General features: G+C 42.6%; 1 protein-coding gene across 1 annotated transcript in view; it reads right to left on the bottom strand.

The window, feature by feature from the left end:
- Nucleotides 1-739: 739 nt before the first annotated feature.
- Nucleotides 740-16,143, bottom strand: part of RBM17 (RNA binding motif protein 17) — a 30,657-nt gene continuing 15,253 nt past the window's right edge. The window contains exons 4-12 of the mRNA XM_004712622.2: nucleotides 15,360-15,526; nucleotides 12,901-12,998; nucleotides 10,428-10,484; nucleotides 8,611-8,752; nucleotides 6,059-6,210; nucleotides 4,787-4,860; nucleotides 4,194-4,292; nucleotides 2,235-2,307; nucleotides 740-2,109 (exon numbers count right to left, since the gene is read on the bottom strand). Of these exons, the coding sequence (XP_004712679.1) occupies nucleotides 2,006-2,109; nucleotides 2,235-2,307; nucleotides 4,194-4,292; nucleotides 4,787-4,860; nucleotides 6,059-6,210; nucleotides 8,611-8,752; nucleotides 10,428-10,484; nucleotides 12,901-12,998; nucleotides 15,360-15,526 (966 nt within the window). The 3' untranslated portion in view covers nucleotides 740-2,005. The remainder of the gene's footprint in view (nucleotides 2,110-2,234; nucleotides 2,308-4,193; nucleotides 4,293-4,786; nucleotides 4,861-6,058; nucleotides 6,211-8,610; nucleotides 8,753-10,427; nucleotides 10,485-12,900; nucleotides 12,999-15,359; nucleotides 15,527-16,143) is intronic.

Here is a 16,143-nt window from a genome sequence, read left to right on the forward strand (position 1 = left end):
CTGAAGTTTTCCGTCAACACGTTCTTTCCTTTTGACTGGGTTTTTGTCGAGTCACTGTTCATTTCTGTTGTCTCCATTTTGAAATCTAGGAGAAACGTACTTATACAGTAACTGGACAGTGATCTGCCCAGGGGCTTGGCAGGGGAGGATGGGGGGACATGGGAAGCTAACAAAGGTGAGTACCACACGAAAATGTTCTGAAATGGACTGTGGGGTGATTGCACCAATCTTATGATCGAACAATTAAATTATATGTGCGAAGTATATGCCAATAAAACTTTTAAAACAAAAAATAACAAAGATGAGAATGAATGTACATTCAAAGATTCGTCTGTGAATTGAGCATGCAGTCCTTGGATTTGTGTGTATTTACTATGCACATTCTCAACAACAGAAGTTCTTCAAAACAAAAACAATGTTCTCGATAAAAGCATAACAATACTGCAAGCACTATGGGCGGTTCGGGATTCATACCTTTAAGTACATTAAAGTTTTTATAAACGGGCACATTGTAATAATCAGCATAGCGCATTTGGATATTTATGTATCTAACCCCACAAGCAAAATCATCCACACTCCTGGGCGGCTTTTGGTTACGTCCTACACAAAGTTCAGCTACGTAATGCTTTCACCATGTATTCTTTAACCCCAGCTTATTTTATAGAATACTTAATATCTTTACCATACTAGGTGGAGTATTGTTAGTTCAATTTGATTCAGGAAATAATACCACAAAAGAGAAAATGTTATTCTTTTATTTATGTTAAATAAAAACATGAGAAATCCTTTTTTAAAAAGGGTCAGAATATTCCTATGTCTCCAAACCAAGTCCAGGGATGCAAAGACGTGTGTTGAGTGTGTTCCCCACGTTAAGGGTCACAATAAGTTGTCATGTTGTCAGACCCTAAAGAGACAACACAGGTCCATGTCTTTAAGCAGTCACAGTTTGAGATCCGGGCAAGCAAAGAACAGACACAGGCACAAGTATATTCTGGAAATATCTCCTGCACTGGCAATGAATCTCAGTACTAAGTCGTTTTTGCTTTTTTGTGTGTGGTCTGGCTAGATTTTTAAACCATACACACCATTGCCTTTCTTTCAGCGGTACAGGTTTTGCATAATTGTACTCATTGGCAGTTAAGTACTGTTTAACTGATTTTTATAAGATTTAAAATCACATATAATAACTAATATTGCTGCAACGCATTGCAGCAGAAACATGACCCCTAAGGAACTGCCATTTCCAAAACATAATTGGGCACACATTTCCAATGCACCTGCTAAGTTTTGAAATTAACTTGCCATTTCTGATCTACACTAAAGACTATGCTTGAATTGCTGAAAGCAAAATGCTAGTTCATGATTTCTATACCCCTTTAACCCTTAAATTCGTTACGAACTCTGAGTCTGACTTAGTGTAATGGCAAAGGACTCATCCAAACAAGCTGTGGTGGGCTCACGAGTCTTCAGATCTTAGTTCAGATGGTTAAGAGGCTTTTTCTACAACCGGAGTCCCTAAGAATTTCTCTGTTAGAGAAAGCAGGCATTTTCACCATTGGCAGACAGCCAAGATGAAGCTGTATTACAGAATTTATGAAGCTAGTTTAGTAACTTGCAGATTTTTTTAAAAAGCAAAAGATAACTTAATGTAACCCCATGTCTGAAAACCTTCTCCGACGGCATTAGTACAAGACATACCGCGTCAATGAATCACTTGAGAATGAATCATGAAATCCTAGCAAAAATGTAATCGACTTAGATGTGGCAATAAAAAGAGAAACAACCAGAGAGGCACACAAATTGTTTTGTTCTGCTTTTTTTAAAGGATTTTTATACTATATTAAAAAACCACAAAATAAAAAAGGAATCAATCAACATGTATCTTAGAAGTCCTTCCAAGAGTCTCAGAACCCAACAGCCATGAGGCTGTGCCTTTCTCTTGTCAGCTCAGCCTGTAGCTCACGTAAGGGTCAGCAGTGATGGCTCGTGCTCTGCATTTTTATAATCAAACTTGTTCCGCCAAATCCAAGACCCTGAATTTATCCAAATTGTAGAAACATGCTTTCACCACCCGTCCACCAAAATACCGCCCATTCAGATCAACAACAGCTAAAAGGGAAACACAGAGACAGGGTGTTAGTAAAGGGAGCCTGTGACAGTGCATAAACTTCAATTAATTATGAAGTTTAGAAATTCAATGTTTTTATTCGTACTATTTAGCCCTCCAAATTTACCTTTAATTGCTGATTCAACCCTCTCAAATTCTAAAAATATCCGTACTGCTTCGTCATCAGGGGCACCGGGAATCTGGAAATGAAATGAATGTGTAAGTTATCATTTGAAATATCACTGAATGTGGGATCCGGCTTTATATGATTTATTTTATATCAGCAGTCAAATAACAGTGAACTAGGTATAATTTGTGTCATCAAAAATTTTCTTGACATCATCAGAACAAAAAATCTTACCATAGTGAATGATGGGGGGAGTGTGGAGTGGAGATCCAAAGCCCCTTAGTAGGCCACTGGAGATCCCCTTGCAGAGGGGTCTCGGGGAGGAGATGAGCCAGTCAGGGTGCGATGTAACAATGATGAGAAATACAACCTTCCTCTAGTTCCTAAAGGTTTCCTCCCCGCTCCCACTACCATGACTCGAATTCTATCTTGCAAGACTGGCTAGACCAGAGGAGGTACACTGGTACAGATAGGAACTGAAAATACAGGGAATCCAGGATGGATGAGCCCTATAGGACCAGTGGTGTGAGTGGCAAAACAGGGAGGGTAAAGGGAGAATGGGTAGGAAAGAGGGAACCGATTACATGGAACTGTGTGTGACCTCCTCCCTGGGGGACAAACAACCGAAAAGTGGATGAAGGGAGAAGTCGGACAGGGCAAGATATGACAAAATACCCATTTATAAACTATCAAGGGCTCATGTGGGAGGGGGGAGCGGGGAGGGAGGGGGAAAATGAGGACCTAATGTCGGGGGTTTAAATGGAGAGAAAATGTTTTGAGAAATGATGTACAAATACGCTTTACACAATTGATGTGTGTATGTATTGGGATAACAGTTGTATGAGCCCCTAATAAAATGTTTAAAAAAACAAACAAACAAAAAAACAACAACAACAACAAAATTTTCTTGAGTGCCTATTTTAGAGTAGGCACTGCTAGGTGCTGGGCCGCCACAGCTAGGAGTGCAACATATAAAAGCAGCAGGGTCGGTACTCTCACTGCCTTTCATATGACGTCTCAAGTCCTTGGTCTTTCAAAGAAGAGCGCTGCAGTATGGCTCCAACCCACCTACAATGCCCCCAAGAGTTCCATTTAAAGCCCCCTTTCTCAGAAGCTGTTACGCTCATCTCAGTATGTACACTCCAGTCCAAGTCAAAATCCTACTTGTTCAATGTAAGGCCCGTTCACACCTGACACTGTTCACTATCTTGTCTTTTTTCTTGATCTAATGCTTCTCTCAACTTTTCTGTTTATAACCTCCTACCACATCCAGCAACCAAACATGCTCTACTATCTTAGATGCGCTTGCTTTCTTTCTTCAAATGAACTACTACACGCGGGGACTTCAAAACACTTGGGGAGAAATTCCATTTAGTTTTTAACTCCATGAGGTTTTTAAATCCCCTCCGTATCAGTGACAGCACAGAATATGTTTCCTGTATGGCAAATGCTCTTAGTATAGTAGTGGTCATGTGGCAGGCCCTGAAAAAAATACCTGCCAAGTGTTTGAAACCAATTGATGTCCAAGAAGCTAAACCACTGAGCACACACCAATCAAGGCCTTGAACCAGCATGCTAATCCATGATCATAAAGTGAAACATTCCTATTCTTCATCAAACAAAACTGGAAGTTATTCGTCTTTAGGTCGGAGATGGTTGTAACTGAGTTAAGAGAAACACAGCTGGTCACCAACAACCGCCATTCCTGGCGTACTGTTTGTTCCCCACCAGGTGTCCAATGGCTGATGTGGGGGAAGTAGAGCCAGTTGTCCATCTATGAGACAGGCGCCTCTGGTTAGACTTGAATCTCCACTTTCCATTAGCAGCTGAGAGTATTAGCTGTGTGCACCACCTGGGGATTCACCGAGAGTAGGCATGTTCTGCCTTTATGTGTAGAAAATGGTTTGCCATCTGCCAATTACAATTTAGGTCCTAGAGGCTAAAGGAAAACCTTCTTACTTCAAATATTACACATTTTCCAACTTTGCCATATTTTTCACATTCTTCCTTGGTTTCAACTTCTAGCTCTTCATCGACTTCTCCTGCACCAACCATGTTCTATAAACAAAGACAAGGCAATTCAGCTATGGCTCACAGATCTACAACAGCGGTATATACAAAGATGACTTACTTTCACTTGGGCAAAGTAACTATATTAACCCCAAATGATATACTAAAAAAAATTTCATCCCATGAATATTAAAAAGCTAGCAAGACAAAACAAAACTATCCATCGGACTTGGTAAAGTGCTACAAAACCATCTACGTAAAGCACCAAAATGCATAAGCTGAGCCAAACATGCAGCAATTTCAAACATTTTAAAGCACCCACTGCATCCTTAAATACTGTTGTTATCAGGAAAGAAACAAACGGGCCACTGGAAAGGGAGTTTACCACCCTCCTTACATGGAACCCATCCTAAGGCATGACTTGCATTCTTGACCTTTGGGGCATCAGTGGCGGGGAGAGCACATATCAGCAGGGGAAGGGTAGAGTGGGTGATGCACAAAAAGCACGGTAGGCAGACAGGTTTCTTTCTTTCGCTTCTTACCCTTAGTAGGACCACTTTAGTAGGACACTTAAGTATTTCAGTTAATGGATTTGAATCAGATTTCTTGGAAGCATCTGTATCAAAACATATCAGATGTGTTACAGCACTGACAAGGGGCACGGAGCCTTAGTACAACGATTACTGTCATTTCAATCTAGTGTCCTAGAATTACCCACAAGCACCAACAGTGTTCTTAGCGGAAATGGAGCCATTTCTGTCATTAAAACACTGGCTTCACTTGGGGAGATAAGTTTTTACAGTAATTTATGGAAGCTTTTGCCTTCTGTAAAGACCTGGGAACATTTTTTTATTTGAATTCCTGAAGGGCTGACAACACTACAATCACAACCCCAACAGGTGGCCCTTGGCTTTGGATATTAGGATAAGGTTCCTAAACCTACTGTCATGAAGTCAGAGCAGAACTGGCCTGTTGGGTTTCTATGGTGGTAAGTGTATGGAGAAGCAGACCACCCCCTGCTCCTCCCGAGGAGCTGCTGCTGGTCTCAAACCACAGGCCCAGTGCTTGCTTAACTCACTAGGGCTCTTTATATACTCCCTGGCCTGGTGTAACCTGCCGTTAATCAATCAGCCGCTGGTTAACTTATTTTCCATAGTCTCCCAGTCTGGACAGTGGCTGGGTTTTGGTATAACATGCATGGGATGGCTGACTACTTTCGAAGATGGTGCGCCAACAAGTGCCAGAAAAGGTTTCTTTAAGAAAACAAACTCCATTTCCTCGATTAAAATGCTAAGATATTTTTATACTACTCTAACACACCCTTAGCAGAACAGATTATAATAACTACATAAACATACAGGACTCTCAACTAACCAGGTATCGTTTAATAAGAGATTACAAGTAACATTAGATCTCAGAGCAGTTAATCTGTAAGGAAATGCGGAATCACCACCCTTATAAAAGGGCAAAAAAAGGGGCTACAGCAGAGAAGCACAGGATAGAGATCTAGCCGCTCTATCACGGTTGCACCGTGTAGGGCTCTGCCCTTCGTGCTACGAAAACAATGGCTTTATCCGTCTGACAAGAGTCTTTGCCCAACTGATACAAAATTACTCCCCGGGATTGTTCATTTCCTGCCCTTTTCTCTCTCGGGACTTTTAGCTCTCTGTTCTGGAAAAATAAAGATCAGCCTTAGGATTCTTCGTTTCCACAAAATAGAATGGGGAGCACCTCACTATCGGGATGATCTACTCTCTGAAGAGGGGTGGTCCTCTCTCAATGGCCTATACCTGCCCCTGTGCCAGGAGCCGTACCTTTCTCTACAGCTTCACCAATGATGATCTTGCCTCCCCGCTTGCTGGTCTTCTCCACGGACAGCGCGGTGCTCAGTCCCTGCTCGTGCTTGCCCAGCCCCTGGCCTTCGCGGAAGCCGTACTTCTGCATGATCTTGTGGGCCACAGTGCCGCTAGCAGGACGAGAAAGAAACCCGATTCTTGAACTGGCAACCAACAACTACAGCATAGGTAGGGCTTATAGGATAAACTGCCTTCTGAAAAGATAATACACATTCAACGAGGACTTAGTGGAAGTCACAAATAATTACCAATTGGCCATGAGGTGTAAGCGATTCATGATGAAAGAAACATTAACATTTTTGTCTGCAATCCCAAATCCTGAAGCTTTCTGTGAGGGGAAATTCTAGTTGCCCTCGGGAAACGTCCTGGTCACTACCATTAGAAAACACCTGACTTTCTCTGTGTTCTAGAATCTGCACTGCAACTATAGCTTATAATGACGGTTTACTACAGTGTGTACGGTGTCAAAAAATAAGCACAAAGTTTCATAACAAAGGTAGCTATATACTTTTCTACAGTTCGGTAGAATCTCCAATAACAAACTTGCACTCAAATCTCAAGGTTGCCCCCTAGCGACTACAGATGCACACTACACGTGGATCAGCAAACCCGGTTTCAAATTTGGGCATTTGTAACCTACAGGATTTCATGTATTTAGTTTCCCTGAAGTTCCACTTGAACAAGCTGCTTTAGGGCTAAAAAGAAGACTGAAAATTGAACGGTACCACACGGCATCTTTCTTAAGCAGAAGTTAAGTTTAATTCCTCTTAAAAAGGAGACTTGTCCAAAAAGAACACTATCATCATGAGTAGGAAAGAGTTCATCTACCCCCTCTCTGGCACATTCTAGGGCATTCCTTCCCAGAAATGTGTGTGAAGATGGACATCCTCTATATTTGTGTTATTCAATGTGCTGACTCCTAAGCAGCTGAAGGAACTACGTGCTGAATTCTATTTATTTTTTGTTAATTTAAATAACCATGAGGGTCTCTTGAAAAACTCACTGCCATCTAGGGGATTCCGACTCATATCCACCCTGTGAGTTTCCCGGACCAGTATCTACGGCAGTGGTTCTCAACCTTCCTAATGCTGTGACCCTTGAATACAGTTCCTCCTGCTTTGGTGACCCCCCAAACAAAATTATTTTCGTTGCTACTTCATAACTAATTTTGCTACTGTTATGAATTGGGCGACCCCTATGAAAGGGTCGTTCAACCCCCAAAAGGGTCGTAACCCACAGGTTGAGAACCACTGGCCTAAAGGCTACCAATCATATGAAAGGTCCCAGTTCTGAGGGATGCATGTCAAGAAAGTCAGACACACAAAACCCCACTGAAGCGTGGCACCACAAATGCCAACTCCACACCCTAGCAGCGCCCTCCAAAGGCTGGAAGAGTCGCAGGCTAAGTATGCACAGGCAGGCAGACCTACTGCCCTGCTGGCCTCAGCACGTTCATTAGGCCAGTGGCAGCAGTATCCTCTACACAGCACACGGTGCATTAGGACAAGCCTTCATCTGACAGTAGCTGCCCCTCGTGGCATCAGAAGACCAGAATGCATGTAAAACATTCTTTCACCCAAAATGCATGCCAAATTCACTGGGGCTTAAAAATAAAAACCTGTAAGAGGCCTACATGACTGTCAGCCTGAAAATAAAATGATTTCACACAAGGGCAAGGAAATTGCTAGTTATATTTGAAATGATTGAGAGTTCTAGACCAAGGTATGTAATAGCAGTGCAACCCCACAATTTGTCATGGATTCAACTGTTTGCTGTCCCCTCACAAGTACCAATTTAGCTGGCTCATGATTCTCAGAAGAGCCTGGCAGTTTTTAGATAATCTCCCACGATGCAAACAGCCAATAAGAGGATTAAGGGTGTTGCGGTCCCTGGTCCAACGTAAGGGGCGCCCCTGGGGTGCAGCCTACAATGCTTTTTATTTTACAAGCGATAAACAGGAGAGAGAAGGGAGGAGAGATCATAGGAACCTACTACCACCAAGAAAGAAAAGCTGGGAGTGGAGTAAGTCTTTGGAACCTGGGGTTCCAGCCTTGAGAACCTCCTGCATCCAGTGACACCAGGCACGTGGAGATCTCCACGTGCCTAGCATGTCACACCCACAGATGCTGAAAGGTGACAAGGATCTTCCCGCAGAGCCGACAGAAAGCCTTCCCCGAGAGCCAGCACCTGGAATTTAGACTTCTAGCCTCCTATACTGCGAGGGAGTAAGTAAAGCCATTGGCTCAAGGCATTTCTGTAAACATCATAAGATAAGCACACCACCTCCCTCTAAGACATCTTAATGTCTATCAGCTAATCTTATACTGCAATGCACCATGCAATTTAATAAGCAGGGTAGTGTGTGACAGATCATTCGGCATCTCCCTCTACAGACAAAATCCTCACTTTCTAACGCAGACTGTAGCTACTGGAAGGGCTGTCAATCAACATTAACACTGTTTCCTAAGGCCTGTGTACGTTTCCCTAACAAGAACACTTAAAATCATTACCCCATATTAGCAAGAAAGGAGTTACTGGGGCCGGTTGGCGACCTCGGCCGGTCTTGCTCGTCGTACACCGGGGGAGGAATAGCAGCTTTGGAAGACTGTGAGCGAGGCCTCGAATCCTCTTCATAGGGGAAATCTCGGGGTACTGTTGGGTAAAAAAAACACAACAGGCTCACCAAAATAAGACAACGCAGAGCTGGAACTGCATTTTTATGTATTACTGATCTTGAACTAATTTCACCTACATTTTTACAGCAAATGAGAAATTTATCTGTTCAATGTTACAATCACAAGCTGTCTTTTAAAACATGGACTTAAAATTATTTGGATGTAGCTCCTACTCTATCTCCTTAAATGCGCCTTTTTACAGCTTATTGAAGTGCTAGTCACTCTTTTTCTGTGTGCTCCAAGTGCAGACCAGCTCTCCTCTGATTGCCACGGACAGTAGCTGGTAGACACTTGCCTTAAGACTCTTGCCATATGTCCTTCCTACCAGCCTAACAGGCCATCAAAATCTCTTGAGTCCCACTCCAGATCGGTTTCAACTGGGATGGACTGAGTCCAGTCTAAGCAATAATACTTAGATATTTCTTACACAATAGGTGGTTAGCAAATTTTAAAAATATAGTAATCTAACAACTCCACAGGACAGAGGAGAGCTGCCCCTGTGCGTTTCTAAGGTTAAAAGTCTTCACAGGTGAGAAAGCTTCATCTTTCTCGTGTTGTACCCCACTAAACGATCAGACGTCCTTTGGGATCGACGAGTATGGGCAAATCCAATGCATCGGAATATAATCTAGAGCAGTGGTTCTCAACCTTCCTCATGCCGCAACCCTTTAATACAGTTCCTCATGGGGTGGTGACCCCCCCAACCATAACATTATTTTTGTTGCTACTTCATAACTGTAATTTTGCTACTGTTATGAATTGGGCGCCCCCTGTGGAAAGGGTTGTTCAACCCCAAAGGGGGTAGCGACCCACAGATTGAGAACCGCTGATCTAGAGGATACCACAAAGTTCAATTTCAACCCAAACTTTCCAAGCCAGATCAGTGGAAGAAGAGTCAGCAGAGAGCAGGCTTTGGCAAGCTGCTTAAGCGCATACCCAAGTACACTGAAATGGACACTGGACACAGGAAACATTTAGTTAAGGAAGGCATTGCTCCCTTGTGGACAGTCACCAATATAACAATCTCTAAAAAGCCGATTAAAAAAAATCTAAAGGCTCACTGCCATCAAGTCCACTCCGACTCATGAAACCCCGTGCAATACCGATTGTAACTGCTCCACAGGGTTCTCCTGGCAGACACGGGGCTGGGCAGTGTTTCAATCTGTCTTCACAGGGTCGGGAGGGGTCTGAACCCATTCATGGAAGCTGACTGGCAGGCCCTCCATGAGTGGGGCTACTGAGTGGGAGTGGATTCAAGCTGCCAACCTCTGAGGTTAGAAACTGTACAAACTGCCCCACCCAAGGACTGAAAACAATCTATGATTTGTTATCACTTAACTCCAAATGAAATTTTCCCCAAATGGGAAATGTTGGAGAAAACAAATGGATTACTTAAAAAACGTGGTTTTTTTTTCACTTCTCACTGAATAGAAGCCCTTGCTTCAGAGCATGGTCTGGAAACTAGCACTCTACAGTGGTGAGGGTGAGAGGGAAGAGCAGCCTGGCTGACCCACGGCTGTCTGGGCCAGAGGCCAGGAACTGGCTTGCAGGCCACTTCCCTGAAACACAGGGAGCCTGGCTGACTACAGCTATGATTTGTCTTAAACTGTATCCAAGTAAAAGAAGAGAAGAAACAGATCTGATTTACATACGTTCTTTGTCTTTCTCTACAAGTGAAGTGGGTGGTGCAATGGCAGCTCCGCCCATACCTGCAAAAAAGTACAAATGCCGGATTAAAGGATGGAAACTTGATCCCAATGTCAGATGCTCAAGGACAGGCCAAGTGTCTTGTTACTACTACCCCTCTCCCAAGCTCCTCCCCCAAGAGAAAAGTCAATGACTCTCTATATCCTCCTACCATTTAAAGAATTAACTGACTACAGGATTAAAGGTTTGCTAACACCCAAAGAGGCAATTTTTTTTAAATCTAAAAAGCATGTATGAACCCAGAACAGGGTGTATAAACTAATTTACTGGCAAAGAACTAGCAGTTACTTACAAGCAACGAGGAAACTAAAAACCGAGCACATTTGACCTACCCGGTACTTTCACACCCCGGTGTCCCTCAGATGTAATAACCCAGGGGCAAGGACGGGCATGAGCGTTGTCATGCCAAACACGCTGATGACCAGAAGGGAGGAGTGCTAACCTGGGAGTAAGCCCAGATCTGAGAGACACCCGAGCAATCTGCTACCTCTCAAGATGCAATCAGAAAGTATTGCCACAACATCACCAGAACCTTTAGTTCACAAAAGGATTAAAATGCGAAGTCACGGTTATTAGCCTCCATCTAGGCCTGGCCACTTCTAAAGACAGTGTTTCACCTCTCTAACCTTTCTTCAAAGAGGACTTTCTGATTTGCTTTTGGTCAAAACAGCAGTTTTGACACCCTTGAGGGAATCACGTGATGTTCCTTTTTAATGTTCTTCTAGTTTGGGGAACGAAAAAAAGTCTAAATGGGCAAGACCAGGGCTATAGAGTGTATGGGGTAAGGTCCCCAGGAAATTCTCATAGGACAGCCTTGCAGCACAAGCAGGTGCATTGCCAGGACAGAAAAAAATTCCTCTGCGCACCTTTCCCAGCCTCTTTCTCACCAATGCGGTTTTCGATTTTCTTCTTTATCTATAGTTTGGAAACTAGAACCTTCTGAGGTGACCCTTCTGCCTTGCATTTAACAGCTCTAGCAGACTCCTCAGAAGCCACTGTTTCCAAGGAGATGAAGACAAGTATATCACTAAGAGAACTTGTCTGCAGCAACCCACTGATCAGAGACAGGTTTTTACCATGTTTTGCTTGGAATAAATCCACCCGTGCATGGCTGGCACCCTAGTAGCAATACTTTCTGACTTACCCTTGGGCAATTGAACCAATAAAGGTAAGAGAAGTCTCGTCTATTTGCTATCCAACAACCAGAAGGAAAGCTTAACAGTAGAGACTGAAAAGATCATATGAACTTTTCATTAGGTGTAACACCTAACATATAAATTATGGCTTAATAACTAACGAATGCAAAAAGGAATAAAATGGAGGTTTAAGACAAAGGACTACAAAACCATAGTGTATGGTGATAGGTTGTTTCACAGTTAAAGCTACTCTGAAACCAGTGTCCCTGTATCATGACTAACAGGACAGAATGACAGAAATTGTTTTGAAATACTTGCCAAGATTTTTTTTTAAAACCTTGTCATTTAGACCCAGAGTAATTTTGGATTGATTCTGGAAAGCAGATTTGATCTAATAAGTTCAGCAAAAAATTCTGGGTGACTACTTGAAATCTGTTTCTAATCGGTTAATATATGATTATCAATCCACCAATAGCAGTATACATAATGAGTATAGTGCTATTATTTTATAATATTAGCTACAAGTATAGTCATAAAACCAACAGTGTTTTGATGAGAGGCTTTGTAATTATTGTTTAAAAACAAAAGCCTTAACATAGAGACCCCATCCTTATAACAAAAGGGGGGTGGAGGCAGCAGACTAGTAAACTGGGAAAATAAGATGACAAATTTTCAACCTAGATATGGAATTCTAATATAAGCTAACAGTAAGGTGACCAGATTTAAAGCGGGACACCACAGACCGGGGTGAGGGCCCGGGGTTTGTGTGTTCTTGATTAAAAATTTGGTCTATATGGACCAAATAGACCGCTCCCTAGCTTGTCGTGCATTCTTTCCATAAATTGGGACTTTTTTAAAGTGCCAAAAATCGGAACTGTTCCGCCAAAAGCGGGATGTCTGGTCACCTTACTAATAGAAACAATGACCTGTTGATCAACAGGTAATAAAATGTTTAAGGCGGACCTATATTGTATAAAACACTTAACCCTCTGTGCCTCAAATTCTTAATTCTTAAAACAGAGTTCTCAGTTCGGTGCTCAAGAGCATTATAGAGAAGAGGCTGGATGACTCAACTTCAGGTGCAGGCTTCAAGCTATCCTGGAAGTATCAAGTAGATGCTGGAGTTCAAAGGAGAATCATGTACAAACAGTGCAGACTAAATACACTGGTATGCAAATGTGGACTGAGAGCCACAGACCAATGGCGACAGAACTATTCATCTAACGGAACATGAAAACAGACCGTCCCATGTCTACAACATGAAATTGTGCTCATGTCTTACTTCTTTTCCTCCTCTCTCGCTCATAATCTTCATCCTCATCAGAATCTGGATCTGGTCGCCTTGAAAACCCACTCGCTTCGTGTCTGTCTTTGCGCCTCCTGTGACAAGGAAATGATGTTCATCAGAGATGCCCACCTTAGCTGTGAACCTGAGACCTTCATCTCGATTTTCTCTTGGCTAGAAAATATTCAAAATGCCCTCTTTCGGCCAGAGTCCTGGGGCCACACTTCACCTGCTCAGCTGCTGCTACCTAAAAAGCTGGTACTTTGAGCCCACCCAGTGGCTAGTAACTGAGAAAACGTGGCAACTTGCTCCCATGAAGACTACAGCTTATAAAACAGTGAGGCAAATTCTCTGTTACTTGGGGCTGCTATGAGTCAAAATCACCTCTGCAGGGCCTGAGAAGAGCTCTTTTCAGAGGTGAGTGACAGGAGATTAAAGACTAAAGTATGAAGGTAGGAGGAGTGAAAAAGCATAAAAGAAAAATTGAACAATTTAATAGGTACTTCCGTGTAACTAGCCAGAAAAAAGCTTCCTTGATATTTACTGATTTAAATTTTAAAGCATATCAACATAGGTAATCATTTAATAATCTCAGTGCTGTAGAGTATGCTTAACTCATTAAATGATTCAGTAAGTATCAGGAAACATTATGTTAATATTTCATACACACACACCCCACTCCCCAAATAAGGCCAAACCCACTGCCAACACGTGGATTCTGACTCATAAGTGACCCCAGATAGGGCTTCAAGGATTTCGTAAAGCTTTACAGAAGCAAACAGCCCCAACTTCCTCTCCAGGAGCTGTTGTTAGATCTGAGCTACTGATCTTGTGTCCAGCGGCAGTTCAACGCTTACCTGACAGCAGCATCAGGCTTCCATATTATCTAATTAAAATCATCTAGTATTATTGGCAGAAGCTCAAATAAATCTTTGCTATCTATACTTTTCACAAACAAAATATGCCCAGAGGCTTTACATAATTTGATCTGCTCAAACACAGGTTAAGTTCAGAATAAGATCTTAGGTATTTTAAATAATCGCGCTTCTAGTAGAGTCACACATAGGGGAAGAAAGTAACAACTATGATAAAACATCAAGTTTTTAAACTATTTTTCTAAAACGCACCCCAAATTTATACTTTAGGTTTTCTGACCTTATCCATGGATGTAACAATGGAAAATTCTTCAACATTAATTTAAGTCCTTACGTTGATTGTTCTTGGCCATGAAAATTAACTTCAGATAAAAGAACCCTCAGAGTTTGGGGTTAGCCTGCCAAGGTGGACCCACCCAGTGCCATTCAAGTCAATTCCGATCCAGAGTGGCCGGGTAGGTCAGGCTTCCCGAGACTGCTCGTCATCGTTAGGTGCCATCAAGTTGGTACCAACCCAGTGACCCTGTTCACAACAGAACCAAATACCTGCCCGATCTTGTGCCATTCTCACAAGTGGTCCACCACAGATAAATAAGCATATTTGTACTTTTTAGTAATAAATTAGGAAATGGCATATATTATTTATTTCAGGTGACCATAAATCAAGATTTTTAGGCTAAGTGATGATTATCTTTTCAAAAATGAAAGTATTACTCCATGCCCATCACTCACTACTACCAAGTTGATGCTGGCTCATCGGGACCCTATAGAACAGCGTAGAACTGCCCTTGTGGATTTCCAAGACTATAGCTCGATGCTGGCTCATCGGGACTCTATAGAACAGCGTAGAACTGCCCTTGTGGATTTCCAAGACTATAGCTTGATGCTGGCTCATCGGGACCCTATACAACAGTGTAGAACTGCCCTTGTGGATTTCCAAGACTATAGCTCCTCGCAGGAGTAGAAAGCCTTGTCTTTCTCCTGTGGAAGTGGCTGGTGGCATTGAACTGCTGACCTTGCCGTCAGCAGACGATGGTGTTACCCACTAGGCCCCCAGAGCTCCCACTCTTTGTTCCTATGTCCCTGATTTCTTGCCCTCCACTATCATAGCCTCCAGGGCACCCTCGTGACCTGGCAGGTTACATGTTGGGCCCTTCACCATCAAGTAAGCAGTCTGAAGCCACCAGACCCTCCATGGGAGAGGGAGGCGGCTTTCTCTCTCATAAAGATTTCCAGTCTCAGAAACCCATAGGAACAGTTCCACTCGGCCGCAGAGAGCCACTGTTAAGTTGGAATCGACCCTACAGCAGTGAGTGTGAAGTTGCAGACGATAGTCTCAAGTGTGGGAAAGTGACACGAAACGCCTGAAACCAAGCGACCAAATAACTGTAGTGCACAGCACTGTGATGACTACGTGAAAGTCTTACCTGATACGTCTTTTACTTTCTTGGTACTTGTAGCGTTGCAATACAATAAATAGCTTTGTTAAATTTTACCTTATAAATAGCACAAACGCTCCCTCATTAATATGCTGGTGAACACGTCAAAGGCAAAGAACCCCCAATCCATCTAGTATCATACTTTTCTCTTTCTTCTATTTCTTTCTGTCTTTCCAGTTCCCGCTGTCTTTGTCTTTCCTCTCTTTGGCGCTTTACAACTTTCTCATAATCGTTTGGAAACATAGGATCATATTCATCAGCCAAGGGAATCAAAACTTCTCCTGCAGAAAATCCACTGGGAACAGGATCCTGAGGAAGAGAAACAACAACATGAAAATGGATGAGCTTAGACAGGGGCCACTGCTTTGGGTTTGTAGATAAAGAGATCAAGGCCCAAGGAGGCTAAGTGACTCACTATGGCCACACACCTAGCTAGTCAGTAGAATTCCAGCTCTCAGTTTAACATTATTTCCATGATACCCTATGGCATTTTCCTGAAACAGCCAATAATCACAACCACCTAAACTTAAGACACTAAGTCTTTTAAGCAGTAAACAATTGATTACTTATAGGAAAGCCTTGAACACTTATGTTTTAATATAACTCTAAGAAACAGTAAAAACCAAAGCAGCCCATGAATAACAACATATCCCTATAATGACACCATTCAATGGACTCACTAGATTTTGAGTGCATGGAGCCAATGAGGTTTTAAAAAACACCCTCTTGGCCTTTTATGAATCTGCAGGAGCATATATCCCGTTCATCGCTGCATGTCAGCAGAGTCCGGTAAAAGCAGGTAGAATTCCCTGCGCATCATGATTAAGTTCTAAAGGTCTATTAAGTTCTAACGGTATCTGGTTCAGATGACATTTTACGTTTCTCTTGCATACACTTAGAAACGTGAGCTACTCTTTGAGAGAAAT

Source organism: Echinops telfairi, unplaced genomic scaffold (genome assembly GCF_000313985.2).
Source record: "Echinops telfairi isolate 266 unplaced genomic scaffold, ASM31398v2 ScPeMD7_7473;HRSCAF=8511, whole genome shotgun sequence".
Lineage (NCBI taxonomy): Eukaryota > Metazoa > Chordata > Mammalia > Afrosoricida > Tenrecidae > Echinops > Echinops telfairi.